The 19,645-nt window shown below is 36.4% G+C and overlaps 2 protein-coding genes across 3 annotated transcripts; one reads left to right on the forward strand and one right to left on the reverse strand.

The window, feature by feature from the left end:
• The first annotated feature begins 1,254 nt into the window (after nt 1-1,254).
• On the forward strand, nt 1,255-2,009 carry LOC122274460. Its single transcript, XM_043083496.1, has 2 exons — nt 1,255-1,360; nt 1,402-2,009. The coding sequence occupies exons 1-2, from the start codon at nt 1,255-1,257 to the stop codon at nt 2,007-2,009; spliced, it is 714 nt and encodes a 237-aa protein (XP_042939430.1).
• Nucleotides 2,010-11,801: 9,792 nt separating this feature from the next.
• LOC122318142 (flavonoid 3'-monooxygenase CYP75B137-like) lies at nt 11,802-15,777 on the reverse strand. 2 transcript variants are annotated; one of them, XM_043135322.1, is made up of 3 exons: nt 15,620-15,777; nt 12,810-13,750; nt 11,802-12,629 (listed from the first exon to the last, which is right to left on the reverse strand). In XM_043135322.1, the coding sequence occupies exons 2-3, from the start codon at nt 13,740-13,742 to the stop codon at nt 12,000-12,002; spliced, it is 1,563 nt and encodes a 520-aa protein (XP_042991256.1). In that variant the 5' UTR covers nt 13,743-13,750; nt 15,620-15,777; the 3' UTR covers nt 11,802-11,999. The 2 variants fall into 2 exon arrangements, with proteins under 2 accessions (XP_042991256.1, XP_042991255.1); XM_043135321.1 differs by having other exon boundaries at nt 12,798-13,750.
• Between the last annotated feature and the right edge of the window lie 3,868 nt (nt 15,778-19,645).

The following is a 19,645-nucleotide window of genomic DNA, read 5'->3' on the forward strand; positions in this document are numbered from 1 at the left end:
TTTCTTCCCATAGAGGTAGTCCTCTATCTGCATCCTCCAGTATCCAAAATCCGTGCCATCAAACTTCTCGATCCCCGATACCTTCAATTCATCTCCAGCCATCGTTTCTCCTCAGACCCGAACCTTGGCTCTTGATACCAATTGTTGTGAAAAAAGATAACAATGAATTGAAATAACAACGAACGAGAAAAGCAATCACACACGACACAAGATGTACGTGGTTAGGCAAATTGCCTACGTCCACGGGAGCTGCAGAGGATTTTATTATGTTGAGGAATATCACACTACAAGATGGATCTCAACACTGTTTGTCCACAGTGTTTTTCGTGTCTACAGTACCAGACATATGAGTCAGAAAATCATATATATAGTTCAAACGGCGGAATCCCTAAATCGCATGTTCGCTTGAGCGGCGTGTCTAGCGCGCGTCGAGTGAACTTCCCTTCCGCATCCCGCTCGAGCTCACTGTCGAGCTGACGTCGAGCGTTCGACTCTGCCTGACTTCGCTCGAGCGGCTAATGCCTCCGCTCGAGCGGTGTGGACCAGACTCCACTGTACTCAACAGGCCCAGTGTGGGGAGTAGTAGTCAGCAACCGACAAGTACATATGCGGGAGATATGTGGCCTACTTGGGTGGATGCGATGATCTCACAACTGACTACACATATCGATAGACAGATCGTGGCTATAGAGAAGTCTGTCGTCGAAATGGCCCATTGTGTAAATATCCACAATGAGAAGGTTGAATCCTTGACTTAGGAGATACGGAGTATGAATTTCATGAGCAACACGTTCGTCTGAGTGTTGTTTACAAAATTCTATCACATTTTGTATTTTACTTTTAATATATGTAAGGAACAATATTATTTAATATATCTATTATTTTTTAATTTCAATTCTCAATCTTCTTTAATGTTAGATTTTCCAACTATAATACTAAATCACTACATTTCAAATATACATAAACACAAATATATATTTATATATGAATATATAAATATATATTACAATTTTTTAGACTTGTTCACAAATTATGCATTATAAAAACCACATAATTTTTAAATTAGAGTCATATTTAACTTAAAGTTATAACTAACATTTGAACGTTAATTACTAACGTTCAAATGCTGGTGCCAAATGGTTGGAATCAATTTAGACCGGTCCTCTCCTCTACGCAGGGTGAGGTTTCTCCCAAGCTAGTCTTTTGACAGGTTATGGTATTGTCTCTAAGGCCAAGGCCTGTATAGGTGTAACAATGGCGGAAGATTTAGCAAGAAGTTGGGAATCCCTGAAGCTAACGGACGAAGAACAAGAGGAAATCATTCTGTCTGAGGAAGCAGTGTCCCTAACTGCTGCAAAAGGTGAACTCTGTCTTCTAGCATGATCCTTAATGACAGAATAGCTAATAAGGAAGCATTCAAGGAAACGATGTCAAAGATGTGGAAAATTGAGGGATGGGTCACGTTTAAAGATCTGGGAACCAACCAGTTTCTCATAGATATGCAGTTAGTCTCAGACAAACAAAAGATACTAAAGGGAAGGCCGTGGTCCTTCGATCGCCGTCTAGTCTGCTTAAAAGAGTTCGAGGGTGCATTAACCATTTCAGAAGTCCAATTCCAGTACGAACCTTTCTGGTTCCAAATTCATAACCTGCCATTTGCTGGAATGAACAAAGAAACAGGTATGCTTGTGGGGTCAGGAGTTGGGAAGATCCTTGAAGTTGGAGTTGATATAGAGGGTTACGGATGGGGTAGCTTTTTGAGAGTCAAAGCCAAGAAGCTGATTCCCAGGCGACGGTTCCTCAAGTTTGGAAACAAACAATACTGGTTATCATTTAAATATGAACGCCTTCCCATGTTCTGTTTTAAGTGTGGTTTTTTCATGCATGTCAATGGAAGCTGTCGAAATAGAGATTCAGAGAACATTACTAAAGCTCAATACGGTCAATGGCTGAGAGCCAGCCCTTTCTCTCCAAGAGGTGTCTTCCTGAAAAAATATGGTGGTACTTAGGACCAGGACCACCATAGCTCCGCCTGGCAACGGCACATGGGGGAGGAAGGAGGTAATAGTCCACGGTATGGGGAAGGTATGTCAACATCAAGGCCAACAACCAAGGAATCTACTCTGGCAGAAGGAGCAGTTTTCATGGAAGTCAACCCTCCACGTGAGGTAAGGGAGGACCAGCATTTAGAAGACTTTGGCTCCCCTCAGACTGCCAAAGACCAGTGGAAGTGAAATTTGCAGGAGGCTCTTACACAAAGAAAAGACAGCTTCCACAAGGATTCCGACATCCCTCCAAAACAGGTAAGCCAACTGCATACTTCACCCCTATTTCCGAAAGGCACTCCTATTTTGTCTAAAGAGACCTCACCTACAATGAATCCCAAAATACACAAGCCAAATACCCCTTTGTCAGAACATGTCGAGGGAAACAAAGAAAATGGAATTTTCAAACCTGTGAAAAGCAAGTCCTGGAAGAGGAAGGCAAGGGCCCCTCCTTTGCTTCTCTCTGATGTTACCAACGTGATAAATGATCCTCCATTCCCACCAAGTGGGAAGAGGCCCCTCAGAGAAAGGGTTAGTACCCGGGTGGCTATTGCCAACAAAAGAATGAAACCACAGCTCAAGCTTGATCAGAGCCTAACTCAAGCCGGTATGGTGGAGGCTGCTATGCAGCCCCACCACAAAAAATGATTTGTATGAGCTGGAACTGTTGAGGGCTTGGGAACCCTCGCACAGTTCATGAACTCCACCTTCTGGTGAAGACTAAGAAGCCCAACTTGGTTTTTCTCTCTGAAACCAAGTGTGATAGTGTGAAAATGGAAAGAATTAAACTAAAACTGGGACTCGAGAATTGTTTCTGTGTGGATAGTAGGGGGAGGAGTGGAGGCTTGGCCCTTCTATGGGATAACCACTTGGATGCTGAGATCAAGAACTACACTAACTGGCATATCTCATTGTTGATAAAACTTCCAAATGAACCTACAAAATGGCAGGTAACAGGCTTCTATGGCCACCCAGTTACAGCCAAAAGACATGAAAGCTGGGAACTATTAAAGGCCCTTAAGCCAAACTCAAGCACTCCTTGGATGTGCCTTGGTGAAATCACCCACCATAAGGAAAAGTATGGGGCTTCTAACAGACCATATGGGCAGATGGTGAAGTTTAGGGAGACTCTTAGTTTCTGCAATCTTTTTGACTTGGGGTTTAGTGGCAGTAGATTCACTTGGACCAACAATAGGGAAGGCAGACATTTCACAAAGGAAAGACTCGACAGGGCCTATGGCAATAGCAAGTGGATCAACCGATTTGGAAACTTTACTGTAACTCACTTGGATTGCTTTCAATCTGATCACAGCCCCATCATAGTCCAGAAAACAGGCCAATTCCCTTCTAGAAAGAGGAACAGAATTTTTAGATTCGAATCAGCCTGGACCAGATAGGAAATGTGTGAGGAAATCATCAAAAAAGTCTGGCAACCCTCCACCAGATCCCCTAACAACCTGATCAGCATCATAAGAGGACTTACCTGCTGTCAAAAGGAACTGAAATCATGGAGCAGAACCACCTCTAGGGGCCAAGGAACTCTCATAAAAGAGAAGAGTGAGCTACTAAACCAACTAAAGAGAGATAACAAGGGGATCTTCAAGGGGAAATCAAACTGATCCAAAGAGAACTTAATGATCTTATGGATGCAGAAAACCTTAAATGGCAGCAAAGAGCAAAACAAGCCTGGCTAAAAAATGGGGATAGTAACACTAAGTACTTTCACAAGTGCTCTAGTCAGAGGAAAAAAACAAATACAATCACCAAGATTCTCTCATAATCAGGCCAAGAAGTCCAAAATCACACTTCTATTTGTCAAGTTTTCCAGGATTATTTTCAGTCCCTCTTCTGAACCTCTCATCCAGCAGGCACAGAAGAGTGTCTCACCCCAATGAAGCAGGTGGTAACTGAGGAGATGAATGCAAGCCTTTCTACCACTTTTACTGAAGTAGAAGTAAGAGAAGCCATCCTTAGCATGAATCCTATTGGCTCCTCAGGCCCTGATGGCTTCCCTGCTATCTTCCATCAACACTACTGGTCAACAGTTGGAAATCAAGTCTGCAAGGCTACTCTAGAAGCTCTGAATGGTGGACAATGGGAAGACAAGATCAATGAAACTTTTATAGCCTTAATTCCCAAGAAGGTGAACCCTATCTCAGCCACAGATTTCAGGCCAATAAGCCTTTGTAACGTCCTCTACAAGATCATAGCAAAGACCTTGGCAAACAGGCTGAAAAGAATCCTGCCTAGCATCATATCCCCTACACAGACAGCCTTTGTACCTGGAAGACTAATCACAGACAACATAGTTGTGGCTTTTGAGGCCTTGCACACAATGAAGGCTAGATTAACAGGAAGGAGTGGGTATATGGCCCTAAAATTGGACATGAGCAAAGCTTACGATAGGATAGAATGGCATTTCCTGAATCTGTCATGATAAAAATGGGATTCTTAGCAGGTTGGATAGATCTGATAATGAAGTGTGTCACCACAGTCTCCTATTCTATCATTGTTAATGGAGAATCTTAGAATTTTTTCTATCCCACCCGTGGCATAAGGCAAGGGGACCCTCTCTCCCCTTACCTTTTCATTCTATGCTCAGAGGCCCTCAGCTGCCTCCTAAACCAAGCTGAGGAAAAGAAATTGATCTCAGGGCTGCCTATTAGGAAGAACCATCTGCATATAAACCACCTGTTTTTTGCAGATGATTCTCTTCTTTTCTGCAAAGCCAACTTCATTGAATGGAGCTAGCTCTTCCACCTCTTGGAATCTTATGAAAGGGCATCGGGTCAAAGGCTTAACAAGGAAAAGACATCAATCTTCTTCAGCAGGAATACAAGTGCACAAACCAGGGATATAGTCACAAGTATTGCTGGGATCCGGGGGATAAACTCCTATGAGAAATATCTGGGATTACCAGCACTGGTAGGGAGGTCCAGAACCAAGTCTCTAAAGGGAATTCTTGATAGAGTGCAGGCCAAGCTAGGTAGCTGGACAACAAAGCTTCTTTCCCAAGCGGGAAAAGAGATCTTAATCAAATCAGTAATCCAGGCCATACCAACCTACAGCATGGGTATGCTTAAGCTTCCAAAGCAACTGCTAGAGGCACTTGACAAACATGTAAGGTCCTTCTGGTGGGGTCAGCAGGCAAAGGAAAACAAGGTCCACTGGGTGGGGTGGAATCAAATGTGTAAATCCAAGAGAGCAGGTGGCCTGGGATTAAGCGAAAATTTTAACTGTGCTCTCCTTGCAAAACAGTGTTGGAGGATCACCTCTAATCCAAGTTCACTAGCTGCCAGAGTTCTTAAGGAGAAGTACTTTAGGAAAAGTTCTTTCCTCAATGCTAAGAGAGGTCAGAACTCTTCCTTCCTGTGGCAAAGCTTCATCTTGGCAAGGAACCTCCTCCAAGAAGGTCTTATGTGGCGTATAGGAGATGGAGAAACAGTAGATATTTGGAAAGACAGGTGGCTCCCCCAGCCTTCAACTTTCAAGCCTCAAAGCTCCCTGAGATTCCTTCCTACCGACTCCAAAGTTTCCATGATGATTGATAAATCAACTCACACTTGGAATGTACCTCTGGTCAATGCCCTTCTAAGCAAATCAGAAGTTGGCCTAGTCAGTAAGATCCCTCTGAGCCTATTCCCAACACCTGATAAGCTTATATGGAGGTGTACCAACTCAGGTATGTTCACTGTAAAATCAGCATACTACTTGCAATCAGAAATAGACCAGAGGGAGAGTGGCCAAGCTTCTATGCCCATAACTGAACCTGCTCCCTGGACCAAGATATGGCAACTCAACATCCCAAATGCAGCCAAGACATTTCTATGGAGGGCCTGCCTGGATGCTATCCCAACTAAGGAAAGACTGCACAAAAGGAGGGTAACTGAGGATGCATTGTGCCCCGTATGCAATTTATAGACAGAAACCACTGCACATGCCTTGTGGAGTTGCCCCTCAGCTCAGGTTGTTTGGAATTTAAGTGTTAGAAGGATTCAGAAGGCAAGCAGACACTTCCAGTCTTTTAAACTTCTTGTGGAACACTTCATGGAGAGTTTGGCAGAAGAAGAGATCATTGAATTCACCCTCACGACTTGGAAGATATGGAAAAGAAGAAATGACTCAGTTTTCAGAAATGTGGTGGCTCATCCAAGCTCAGTCATACAAGCAACGAGGGGACTTATGGAAGACATTAACCAGACTACTCTACCGGAAAGGAGAGTCCCTTCTACCACCACTGAATCCACGTGTTGGGAAGCCCCTCCCCAGGGTTACCTCAAGCTTAACTGGGATGCTGGACTGGACAAGGTAAATAACAAGGTGGGGGTTGGTGTAATAATCCGTGACTGGGATGGTAGAGTTAAAGCCTCCATGAGAATGATCCACAACTTGTTCCCTGATCCTCTACATGCTGAAGCGTATGCAGTCTTCCAAGCATCAGCTTTCCTCAAGAACTTGGGCTGGCAGAACGTGATCCTAGAGGGAGACTCTTTGCAAGTTGTCAACAGCCTCAAATCATCAGTAGAAACAGACACTTATGTGGGTGTTCTCTTAAGGGACACGAAGTCAATGCTTAGCTCATTCACCAATTGGTCTGTTAGGCATGTTAAGAGAGCTTGTAATTCTTTAGCTCATGCTCTGTGTCGAGATGCTCTGAGCATCAGTGGTAGTATCATTTCCTTTGACACTATCCCTTTTTGTATCCAGCATTTGATATAATACAAGTCTACTTATGGTTTCCTATAAAAAAAAAAATGCTGGTGCCAAAACATTTCACGTTCGTACGTCAGTAGCCTTAATGTTTGAACATATATGTAATGTTCGAACGTAAATTCCATCTCCATTCGAACGTAAAAAAATTTTAGTTATCTTTAGTAACAGTCACAGAAAATACCTTTTAGTAATAGTTTGGGGACCGTCACAATTTCCCAACCGTCACTAAAAATTAAATATGTTGTAGTGTGTACATGTGTGATAAGTATTGGCTGTTTATGTATACCATTTTTAATTTCGATTCAAAACATATCGAATGCACATGCGCTTTTCTTCGTACTGATAATGTCAGACGTGTGCGGTTGACGCACATGCGCGCTTTTCCAACACCGTATCCATGAATATTATACATGATCTGCAGGCAAGCATGTAGGGCAGGCTCGTAAATCAACGGTAATTTGAGGATGAGTTTTGCAAATAGACGTTTATTTTATGCTTTAATTATTTGCTGATCAATGGCATGCAAATAAGCCTAGCTTAAAAAAAAGGGTGAGCAATGATATATATGGGCATAAAGAAAATGATAACCTTACAATTATTTTATAATTTTTTTATAATTTTATATAAAATTGAGGGTAGTTTTGTACTATTAAAATTTATTTTTGATGAAGTGACATGATTTTATTGGTTGTTTAAAAATGACATCATTACTCTAGATGATCACACGATAGAGGGGAGGAAAATCTGGAAAGTAGCTAGAGTGGAAATGTACGGGTCATAGATGTGATCAAGATTGTTAGCGCAGGTGGGGAAGTGCTCGGTCCAAAGAAGTCGGCATCCGGGGGGTATATTTTGACTGCTTAGGGGAGTCCGTAATCGATCTGTATCCACGAACTTAGTCGTCGTAGGACTTTTAAGTTGTACCTTATTGCTACGTATCTGTTCTCAAAGCATCAATTTGATTCCAAGAAATTCAAAGGTGGCCGGCGAAATATTTATTCAAATCGTCTGCGTATAATTATCAATATAAATTTTATTATGGCTTAATTTACAGTATAATGATTATAGGCATGAGAGAGAGAGAGAGAGAGTTTTCCCCAAATAGGCTGTGTGGCACAATTGACAAATCGAGCCCAAATGAGATCTTTAATCAAACTAACTAGGAATGTCATGAAATCATCCCAACACGAGTATTGCTCCGATAAAGATCAAAATACGTACGAAATGATCTAAATATTCCATATCAAAATAATCTTTTTAAAATATATGAAAAAAATATAAGCATTTTGAACAAGATAGAGGTCATGCTGCATGCTCGGCCCTTGAATGATACATGAAGAAGCATGGTGTTTTATAAGAAGTTTCATAAGAAGAATTCACCAGGCAAGTTTCTGACGCATACATGGAGGATATCAATGAAGATTTTATATATGAGGTTTACTGTCGTACCATGCAATGGCTATCCTTACGCATTTTCTCATTCTTTTAGGGGCAATAAATATCATATACAAGGTCTGGAGATGAATACGTATTCTATAACGACCTGATTTAATAATTGTAAGGTTGGAATATTGATAATTTTTATTAGGCGTAAATTATATTTAATGGGCCATATTAGATAAACTTACGATCAATAAATTATTGATGTTTTTTAAGAGTTTTAATTATGTTCAATAATTACGTTAAATCTCATTTATTATTTATTAAAGAAGTTAGACTCCTGTTAGAATTTAAAATAATTAGAAATTTATTTCAATTCAAAATCATCACTAATTGAAGTTCTCTACATAGTCTCAATCACTCTCAATCCTACACTAAATGAACTACTAGAGTATGTCTTTAGTTTCAAACACATTAGGATTACAATTATAGAATCCTCTTCACCTTACAATTCCAAAACCCAACCCATACCATCCTATAAATAAAGTCTCTTGCACTGTACATGCACCTGCCTCTTCAAGCCTAGGTTTTTTGTTTTTAGCTTTCCTTTTACGTCCTTCAACATGTTGTAGCCTCATCTCCCCCACCATGAAACATGGCAAGGCCACCATTGTCTTTTCCTCCTTCCTAATCACAACCACCGTTGTCCCTCCATTGCATGTCATCGATTTTGTGTCGGAAAGTTTAGGAAGCAACACTACAAGATAAGTAACTTGATTATAACTTAGGATTAACATACATTAGCTAGTTAAATATATTATTATTCAATCCAGTCCTTTCGAAGCCAGTGCTTTTGTACAACACATGTTATGATATTTAAAAGCACTTCATTTATCATGTTTCATTCCGCATATTATAGTTATGTATGTAATATGTATCTCATGCATCTTACGTTGCATAAAACATATAAACTTTCATAAGATCAAGTGTAAGATAAACTCATAATAGTTAATCAGATGGTTATTTAGATGCATGGTACCAATGTAGTTTTACAATGGATGTGCAAGCCACGAACTCAGGCGTAGTCCATCATGGTATGCTAGAATACTATCAATGGCTTCCCTTGCGACAGTAGAAAGTGGGGCCGGTACAGAATCACACCTAGGGTTAAGTGTATTGGCCAGTCAGATAAATCAGATTAGTCAGTTAATTAAGATAAATCAGTCATGCATAGCATAAGCATTAGTATGATCATCAGTCATGATTTTAAACTCAGCATGAAATATTTTAGGCAAAACTTATATTAAGTATGCTTACATTATGATGGGTTTCTTATTGAGTTATCGACTCATTTTAGTTTGTTTTTATGTTTTTAAACCATCCCAAATCAGAATATTTATGAAGGGAATATTTATGAAGGTAGAACTCCAAGATAAGACCTAGTCCAGGGAGGCATGATAATTACCTAGATCATATATAGAGATTTTAATTTATATTTTTTATAGCATCGAGTTCGAGAAATTTTAATAATTGCTTCACACACTCTCTCATTATTTCAGTATTTTAATATAAAACGACTTTATTTATTATAAGAATCTTCGTACCTGATGCTTCCTTTAAAATAAAGAAAACTTTTTTTTTTTTAAAGTCAAGTTTAGTAGTAACACTTCGGCTTTCCCAAATCTCTAAAAATGACTTTATTAAAAGCTGTGAGGAACGGGGGTGTTACATACACCCATGTGAAAAAAGAGATGAAAGCTAAGGTTGAATCGCTCGAATATCCAATGTATTGTGTATTACTAGTTGTTTTCAAGTGCTCTAAAACTAGATGGATCTTGGAATTTATAATAAATGAAGAAAAGATAAATATATATACATATATATATATGTATATATGTATATATATAACCTTAGAAACTCGTCGGCTGGTGGTAAAAAACCTTAGAAATCGACCTCGGTCGGTTTGGTTCTAGTCTCAGCAATGTCAAACCAACTAACCAACATATATAATATATATTTTTATTTTATTCTTATATAAAATGAAACAGCTTAACTTAAGTAAGTTAAACCGTATGATCTTATAACTACGTTTTAGAAAAACAAATAATAAGAAACAACGTTGTTTGGTTTAATTCACCAAACAACGTTATTCTAGGTTAGAGCTTCATAACCTCGACCCCATCCCCTCCCTCTTATTCATCTATGATTCACTTTCCTAGCTCACATTGTCTCCTCTCTCACTGCATTCGCGCATTAAGCCTCACTACCTCTCTCCTGTCTCATGCCACTTAGCCTCTCCCTCTGCCAGCATCTGTTTGGAACGACCGTCCAAGCTCTATCACTCTCGCTATCATCTCTCTGAGCTCTCTAAGTTTATTCTTGGTCCCTTTCCACCAGTGTCCCACCAATGATCACATATCCCTACATCTCGTTGAAAATCGATTTCTCATCGCCCCTACAACCGATTTCACACAATTGGTAATATATAATATATATGAGGCTTGGTTTTAATGTTTTTTTGATGTTTGATAATATTTTTCGATTATTTGATATTTAAATTTTTTATCTGTGTATATACATGCATTTTAAAATTTTTGGAGCACATTTTTGGGACTGTGTACAATAATTCGAGAGCTATTTCCCATTGTGAGTGTGCTAAGTGCTCAGTTTAGTATTTTCATTTTGCATGAAGAAAGTTATTATTGTTAATTTATTATGTTCTAATTGTGTTGTGAAATTGTTTTGATGTAAATTATGGAAAGATGAGTAAACTAACATCTAGCTTAGAGCCTTACACTTATGATATTGCCATGTTGCAAACTAGTTGCTGTGTAATTGTGTTACGTGGTATTCAATTTTGTTTTCTTAGATTTTTTTTTGTTTTGAAATTATTTATTTATTTAACATGTTAGATGGGTTTTTTGTCTACTACAATTGATGTTGATTCAAATGAATTGACCATTAACTTGGGAGATGATTTGAGAGATACCAAAACATCAGGACCCCTAAGTGCCCCTACCAGTAGTATGTGTCCCCTTCTTAAGAAACAGAAAGGTATGGATCCATTAGTTGTTTGTGACCATTTTATGAAGGTGGAGGGTTGACTTGTATATGAGTGTAATTATTGTGGCTAAATATACACTTGACACTTGAAGAAGATTGAATTTTCAACTATGCAAAACTATTTGCCTTCATGTCCCATAAATCTTCATAAATGTGGATATTTGGATAGGTACCAAAAAATATTAGCAGGTGAGGCAACACCCAAGGAGGGGGCAGAAGATAGTGATGGTAATATGATGAGGAATTTTTAACTCACAAGTATAGTGAAGAGGTTTTGACGTCGTTGATTGGAAAGATGGTAATAACAGATGAGTTGCCATTTAGAATTGTTGAAGGAATCTTGGAAGTCACATGTCTTGGCTCTCCAATCTCTAATAGAAATTAGTTGAATATGTGGGATGTCGTAAAAGAAGTTGTTGGCAACTAATGAACGAAGCAAATCCCCTTTTACTAATTGCAAAATAAAATATAATTAAAGGATCTAAGGTTTTGATAGTAAAGAATTCCTATATGAACATTGCAGTACAAAATGCATGCTCATAAAAGCTTTTGTTTGCTATAAAACCACGTCAATTAGCTGCAAATGAAGAAGAAAATGAATTGCCAAACTAAGCTTTTATTCATAGGCCAATAAAGGCGTAAATTTTGAATATGTGAGTGTAAATATAAGCATCTTTCCATCACAACTATAGAATATAGGAAGTGAAAATCATCACAACCTCATTGGTTATTGTGCACATAAAGGCTTCATACAAGGTACTTGCAAAAGCAATAGAGTATATTTCTCACATTCTACTATTATGTGTAGAGCTCAAATTTGGACAACCTTGGAGTTGGAATTGCAATTGTTGGATTCTTCTTCTTGGTAATGATACCGAAAGTGTCTGAAACATCAATCTCTGAACCCTGTGGTAGTTTCCATTCAAAGGAGTGCAAAATTGAAGCCAAGATGTATTTGAGTGTCTTGTCCCCTAGTGTAATACCCGCACATATTCTTCTCCCTGACCCAAATGGAAAATACTTAAAATTGTTGCCTGAATAATCGAATCTTCCATAACCATCATTTAGAAATCTCTCGGGTTTAAATTCCAATGGATTGTCCCAATACTTTGGGTTCCTTTGAATAGCCCAAACATTCACGAAAATCCTTGAACCTTTGGGTACATGGTACCCTCCAATGATGCTAGATTCGCTTGGAGTACGAGGTATTAGGAAAGGAATAGGAGGGTGCAAACGAAGCGTCTCTTTAATTACAGCATCTAAATAATGTAATTTGGGCAAATGAGATTCTTCGACTAAGTTATCCATCCCCACAATTTCTGTTAATTCTTCTTGGACTTTTCTCATTGTCTCTGAATGTTTCATCAACCTTGCCATTACCCATTCTGACATGGTCGTTGTGGTGTCGGATGCAGCCACCACTATGTCCTATTTAAACATGAGTAAGGTAATTAGCTAAATTGTTGAAAAATAAAAATAAAATAAAATTTGATTGATGTCTAGGAATTAGTTAAAGATATAAATGGTCAACTCAACCACTTCAGTTTGAATCTAAAGTAATGAGACACAAAAGTAGAAAAGTGGACACATACATACCAAAAGCACAACCTTGAGTTGGGTCATGCTAATCAAATTTGCACCGTTGTCCTTCTCCCATATTTCCAAGAGAACTTGCAAAAAGTCCTTTTGTCCTGCCTTTGGCTTCCCCTCTTCTTTGGCCTTGGCCAAACTTTTGATCTGTTTGTCAATGACATAATCAAGTACTCGTTCAATGCTTTGGGAAATCACCTTTACTTCCCTTACGATCCCTTGTAAATCAAAACTTGCTAACGTGGGGAAAATGTCCGAAACGTTTGGTTTTCCGAGTAGCAACATTAAATCCGAAAACATATGCCTAAACTCATCTCCAAGCTTAGCCCCTTCCTCTCCTTGTAGTGTGCTTCCCCACAACAACTTCATGATGGCATTCATTGACGTCATAAATGCCAGTTCTCCTAAATCTATTGGGGCACCTATTTTTTCATACACATTTATAATGGTGTTCCTTACCTCTTCTCTTCGTAAAGCGAAGGTAGAATCAAGATTCGCTGGACTTAGCATCTCTCGCACAAACATCTTTCGCAACATCCTCCAATTAGGACCATTCGGGGAAAAGACAATATCGACTCCCCCGGATGTGATAGCAAGTGCAGCTTTGGTAGCATCACGGTTGGCAAATATTGCATCTTGGTCACGAACAACTTCTTTCACTAGTGAGGGTGAGCTAATCACAATGCACAATTTATTTCCAAGCCAAATCTTGTAGATGGGGCCATAGATCCCACCCAGTTGCTCAAATTTCGTATGAAGTTCTGTACCTATAAATGGAAGGTACCCAACTATTGGCAAGCCACGAGGACCTGGTGGCAATGGAGGTACTGCAGCCTTTCTTTGTTTCTTGATGACCCATAGCAACCATAACACCGCAAATATACCAATCGAAACAGTGAGAGTTGAGCTAGAAAATCTCTCGTCACCAGCATAAGACCTCCACCATCCCATCGCAGAAGCTACAATCAAGTGTAGGGCGATGTGAAAAAAAAGTGTAAAAATTAGAAATATTTATGTTATGTGAGTTGGGTCAAAGCATGGCCTAGAAGGCATGGAGGAAGATAGAATGAGACTTATCTTTGTTAAGCATAGATATTTCGTATTTGAAAAGTCTTAAATTTATAAAGAGATTTTATAAAAATAATTTTAAAAATTTATTGTCATTAAATTCTATATGTTAGATTTACTTCATACAAATAAATATTTTACAATTTAATTTACCGCAATAGTTGATAAGATGTCTTTGTGAATCAAATATTTTTCTTATTGAAATTGTATGCTTTTCTGTTCATTGGTGGTTTAGCAGAATATAATTAATGTTTTACTTAATTGATGACGAATCTTGAAAATCATGTTAAGTATAGATCAACTTACGGAGGTTTGGGCTTCCTTAGCTTGAAAAACCCCCGTTAATATATAAGGGTCTATTGGGTTGAGTCCCTGTTTACTCAATTTTTTATTTTTCTATATATGACTAGCTCCGGCGATCTTAATTAATTTGGTACTTTTATCAAACATCGACCTTAACATGACTCATCATATCAAATTGGTGGCCGTGTGTTGTAACCATTGCTAAATAGTTCGTTTAATAAAATGATCATGAACCTTAAAAAAATGATTATGTTGAATTAGCACAAACAAACTTATAATATCAATCTGTTTTGATTTAATTAATTTAAATTGATGAAATTGAAATAATTTATATATTATAGACATTTTTAACTTGTATCAAAGTATATGTATTCAAAAATAGATTAGTAACAAAATCAATTTGAAAATTGATACCCATAGCCATAATTAATACACAGTTCCAACTGCTCAACACTTATCTAAAATTCATCTTAATAAACAAATACATTAAAAATCATATTCCCTTAATCCATTCCAACATTTGTTATTTACATTAAATTACTGAAAGTAAATAATAAAAAAAGAATACTAAGGTGATTTTAGAGCTTTATTTTATAATTTAAAAAATATTGTTTAATTATACAGATTTTGCAAGTTAAGAAAGTTGACAGGAAATTGAGATATTTGTGAATTGTATGTAATAGAGAGCCCAGTATAACGAAATATTGCTACATGCAATAAGTATTAAAGCTCTATTTGAATACCTTAGTATCTTAGATAGTTTGTAAATAGTAGTGAGAATAATAATAAATAATAGTGAAGTAGTATCATAATATCTTATAACAATTGTATTCTCTAACAGACCCTAAGCCTTTACTCTCATGTTGATTTACAAACCATTTTAAAGTTTTCCAACCAGCTTATAGCTAATACCTTTTCCAGCATATCTTCTGAACTTGTTAGAAAGAAACTGCCCTACTGTGAAATGGATTTTGGGGGCCACAGATAATGTGAAAGAGCAGTACTAATATAACAGAGCTATGATGTGATTTTTTTGGCTGGATATATATATTATATACATGGAGAAATGCAACTTAATATCCCCACACCACACATTAACATGTGATTTTCATTTTTGTCATTCTATTTAAAAACACATATTTACACATCAATATCATGTGTGTTTAAATATAATAGTAAAAAAGAAAAATTACACGTCGGTATATGGTTAAGTACGTAGAAGATGATGGATAGAATTTTTTATATATATGATAAACAAATTTTTGACTGTCAATCAAACTATTCACATATTTTTATGGTTAGTGTTTGTGAAAAGATATTGAAGGCCACGATACTATTGGAGTATTATAGATGAGCATATAAAATATAAACAGTACAATAGCATAAGAAAACAAGCAAAAAGATATATAATGAGATTTGAGGAAATAGTTTTAGAATTGATAAATGAAGAGACTTACAAGTTGGAACTTTGGATGAAAGTCACGTACAGCTTCTTTGAGAACAAGAGTTTTACAAATTTAGAGATCAAGCTTTTAGTATTCTGCTGTAGTACTCATGTTTGAGCACGCCTTCTTATATAGAGCCAGAAGTCTTGAATTATTTGCTTCTCAGTCTACGTTCTCCTGTGTATATAAAAATAATAATACTTCCTCCAGAACTAAGGTGATGGTTGGCATCAATTATTCTCTGTTTGTGGTTTGAATGTTCATAATGTGTTTTTTCCATGTGCTGATGTGTTGAGGCTTGACTGCATGCTTTAATTTCTCTGTCATGGTCGTCTCTATCGATCTAATAATTTAGTACGTATTATTTATTACTTATATAAATTCTAAATAGATAAATTTTGTATAATTTTTTATATAGAAAAAAAAAAGACAGACTCCACTTTAAGAAAGTTAAGGGAAACATGATTTTTTGTGGGATCCACTTTCTTTATAAAGAACCTACGCAAAATTTATCTATTTTAAAGCTTGTACATAGCATTACGTACTCTTCTTCAATTCCTTCCCCTTACGGCATGCTTTAAGTCTCGTGTGACTTTTCTTCAATTCCTTCCACTTACGGCAAGCTTTTAAGTCTCGTGTGATTTCAAGGCATGAACCTTTGGGTAGTGCATCGATTTTGGGAAGGAAATCAAACGACTGATTACTTGGGCAAACAGGGTGAGCTCCAAATGAGTGTCATCTGTAATGATATTAACCAATTGCCGAGGTATTTAAAAGGCATTATTCGTATGGATAAATTGGGTTTGTTTACTTTAGAGCTTAAGTTTTATTATTTAGAGTTTTCTATTTTTCCTATCTAGGCTTGTTTAGATTTAATCCTATTATAGGATTGTTTATTTTTGTTTATTTTTCTGGTTTTGACTTTGTTGGTTTTGTATTTGGGAGGGTTTTGAATTATTCTTTTGTAGACTCTCATATACTTTGCTTGTGATCACGGTATTCCTTTGCCATAAGTGATGGCATATCAATAAACTTGGAACGGGATCACTAGACGTGTACCGGCTCTTAAAAAAAAAAGTCTCGTGTGATAAAAAATTGAATAAATTTATTGACAAATTTGTTAATTGAAACATTAAATGTTTTATAACTATGAAAGTTTGCCACATCAATTTATATAATAAAAAATTAATATCTTAATGCTTTTATGAATATATATATAATTTATTCCATAGAAAGCGGTGTGATGTATAAGAAGTTTATCTTTTTTGTTGTGATAATGACTGTCGATAAATTCAATCCACGTGAATGGAAAAACTTGTAGCTTGTGCGAAGCCGATTGAAATATTGTGGTGCTTATTTTTGTGGGCTGGAATAATTGTTGGACTGTGATTTTGACTAGGGCGGCCGTTGACGAAGTGCAAAAATTACAGAGAAAAATGTGAACAAACCAAACATCATTTGAAACTCCAAGGAGATATTTAAAGTACAGGATTGGACAAATCAATACACTTATTTGGACAGTACCTCAAAATAATAAAGAATCTGTTTATATATTTTCATAATAGATTGTGATATATATAATACAAAAATATTATAAACATAATTTCAAGCACAAAAGATATTATCAATATATCTATCAATTAGAGACATATGCAGTGGCGGAGCCAGAAATTTATTTGAGGAGGGGTCAAATAAAATTAGAATAATATATATAAAATATTTTTTATTTTATTTTTATATAATTTTTTTTACGATGTATAATAATCTGATAGGAAGATTATAATAAAAATAAAATACGTTTAATACAACTTATGTATTAAAAAAATATTTGATATGTCAAGAACAATATATATATCATTGAAATAATAGAAAGACATTCATACAAATATATTAAACAAAAAAAATAAAGTGTCTAAAATTATAACTTGCGTTCTTTTAAACAAATAAAATCATCAAGTATTGAATCCAAATCAAAATTCTTAACTATTTCTTTTTCAATATAGACAATAGAAATAGGTTAGAAATACTAGTAGTTATAGTTAGAATTTTTTTTTTTTATATAAAAATTATATATTTTATTTTATATGAGATGTATTTTATTTATTTTATTTTTATATCAGATTAAATTTTACGGAAGGGCCAAAATAATTTTTAGAGGAGGGGTCAATACATAATAAATTAATATTATTTTATTAAATTAAAAAAATTAACATATATATATATATATTTTTAAATTTGGAGGGGGGCCATGGCCCCCTCCTGCCCCAATGGACATATGACATACGTTTATATATAGTAGTTTTCCTTCTTTAACAAAAAATAAGAAGTAAAATATTTGTCATTAACTAGATGGAGCTTGAATGACGTTATAAAGATCAAGAAAAAAGAAAAAGCAAAAGTCATCCATAGATAAAGTTTAAAAAACCTAAGAAAAGTTTGAAGGAGACACAGAAAAGAATAGAAAAGGATTACATACCACACTACAATGGATGTACATTTTTCTAGCATCAGTTTTGGCCAAAAAAATATTGTCTAAAAGGTCGCACTAGATCATTTGTGACCATTTCTGATCGTCGTTGGCTTGCTCCTTAATTTTTGTCTCAGTCACCACTTTTACCGCCCATCCATTTGCTGGCCACAATAAATGGGTTTTCCAGCCATTTAGTTTGTTCCAAATGGCATGCCATACTGTCAAAAGTGAAGCAAGTATATCTGTAACACCCCACCAAAGTCTACCAAGAGGCCCTATGGATAATGCGCCTTGTTAAAAGAATTACTATCTTTAGGACCTTAAGTATAAAGCCCAAGACACTTAGAGAACTTTAGTTAGGAAAAGAATGGGCTAAAAGCATTGAAAGATAAATAATCGAACCTACAAAGGATGAAATTTAGAATAGGCCCAAGAGATAAGGCCCAAGGTTAGGCCCAAGCCAAATGGGCCCAAAGCTCAAATAAGGAGCCTAAACCCTAATGGTCCCAAGGCCCAAAGAAGCCCACAAAATAGGTCCAAACAAAAAAACCTAGGCCCAATTGAGGCCTAAAGCTAGTGGGCCAAAGTCCAATAAGACAAAGCCCAAACCAAACTTAAGCCTAATACACTAAACTTAGGGCCCAAGTTTGCCACTATAAATGCAAGATTTTGGCTAGCACTAGGTGACTAAGTTGATAAGTTTAGATAGGAGTAGATGATTAAGATGATAGACTTCGTTTTATGTTGGAATTTATATTTTAGATGAATGTAAAATAATTTGAGTTTATCTAAAATTGTTTTGATCTTATCTAGAGGTTGTTAGGAAGTGTTTAGATAAGTCAAAAGTGTAGAAGTCAAGTTTCAAGAGATAGATCTTATCTAGAAAAGAGTTTGAATGTGAAACTGCCAATGCTGAGAAGATAAGTATCAGATGCCAGCAAGTCATCAGTAGAATTTCAGTGTGACTTGGAAACTACTTCTTGAAATCAATTTAAACTGTCCAACTACCTTAGAACAATGGAGATTTAGTTCTAGATATTTTTAGAACACTTTGCCAGTGCATACTTTGTTGAGAAAATTTTTTAGAGAATTTTCATATTGTTTCTCTCAAAGAGTGTGATCGTTGATCGAGATTGAGATAGTGTGATCGTGATTCAATCATTACAGTTCTAGGAGAAAAGTCAATATTTAAAGATTGTCAGATGTTCTAAATGCTACTGCTGTAGAGACAAACGGGTAATTTGTCTGGTCAAGTAAAAGTGTTAATTGACAAAGGTTTTGTTATTAAAACTTACTTGTAACTGATTTTCAAATAATAAATTAACCTTTTTGGGTTTGGTTGCCCTCTAGTATTTTACCTTCAAAAAGTTCTTTATAAGGTTTTTCATCAATACCAATTTTGGTGTTATGCAATTTATTTATTTTATTTTATTGCTTTATTATTAAATAATTGCATGGTTGACAACTAATCAATTTGTTGAGTGAATTGGTAGATATTTGCGTTAATATATAGGGATATTTAGGTAATTTCAATTGACATCAAAGCAGGGTTCACTGATTTGAGTATA

Source organism: Carya illinoinensis, chromosome 8 (assembly GCF_018687715.1).
Source record: "Carya illinoinensis cultivar Pawnee chromosome 8, C.illinoinensisPawnee_v1, whole genome shotgun sequence".
NCBI classification, from domain to species: domain Eukaryota; kingdom Viridiplantae; phylum Streptophyta; class Magnoliopsida; order Fagales; family Juglandaceae; genus Carya; species Carya illinoinensis.

Coding starts and splice junctions, on each gene's coding strand:
- LOC122274460 (XM_043083496.1), top strand. CDS start 1,255: ATGGCGGAAGATTTAGCAAGAAGTTGGGAATCCCTGAAGCTAACGGAC. Junction 1,361..1,401: donor GTCCCTAACTGCTGCAAAAG/GTGAACTCTGTC, acceptor ATGACAGAATAG/CTAATAAGGAAGCATTCAAG.
- LOC122318142 (XM_043135321.1), bottom strand. CDS start 13,742: ATGGGATGGTGGAGGTCTTATGCTGGTGACGAGAGATTTTCTAGCTCA. Junction 12,630..12,797: donor AACTCAAGGTTGTGCTTTTG/GTATGTATGTGT, acceptor ATGTTTAAATAG/GACATAGTGGTGGCTGCATC.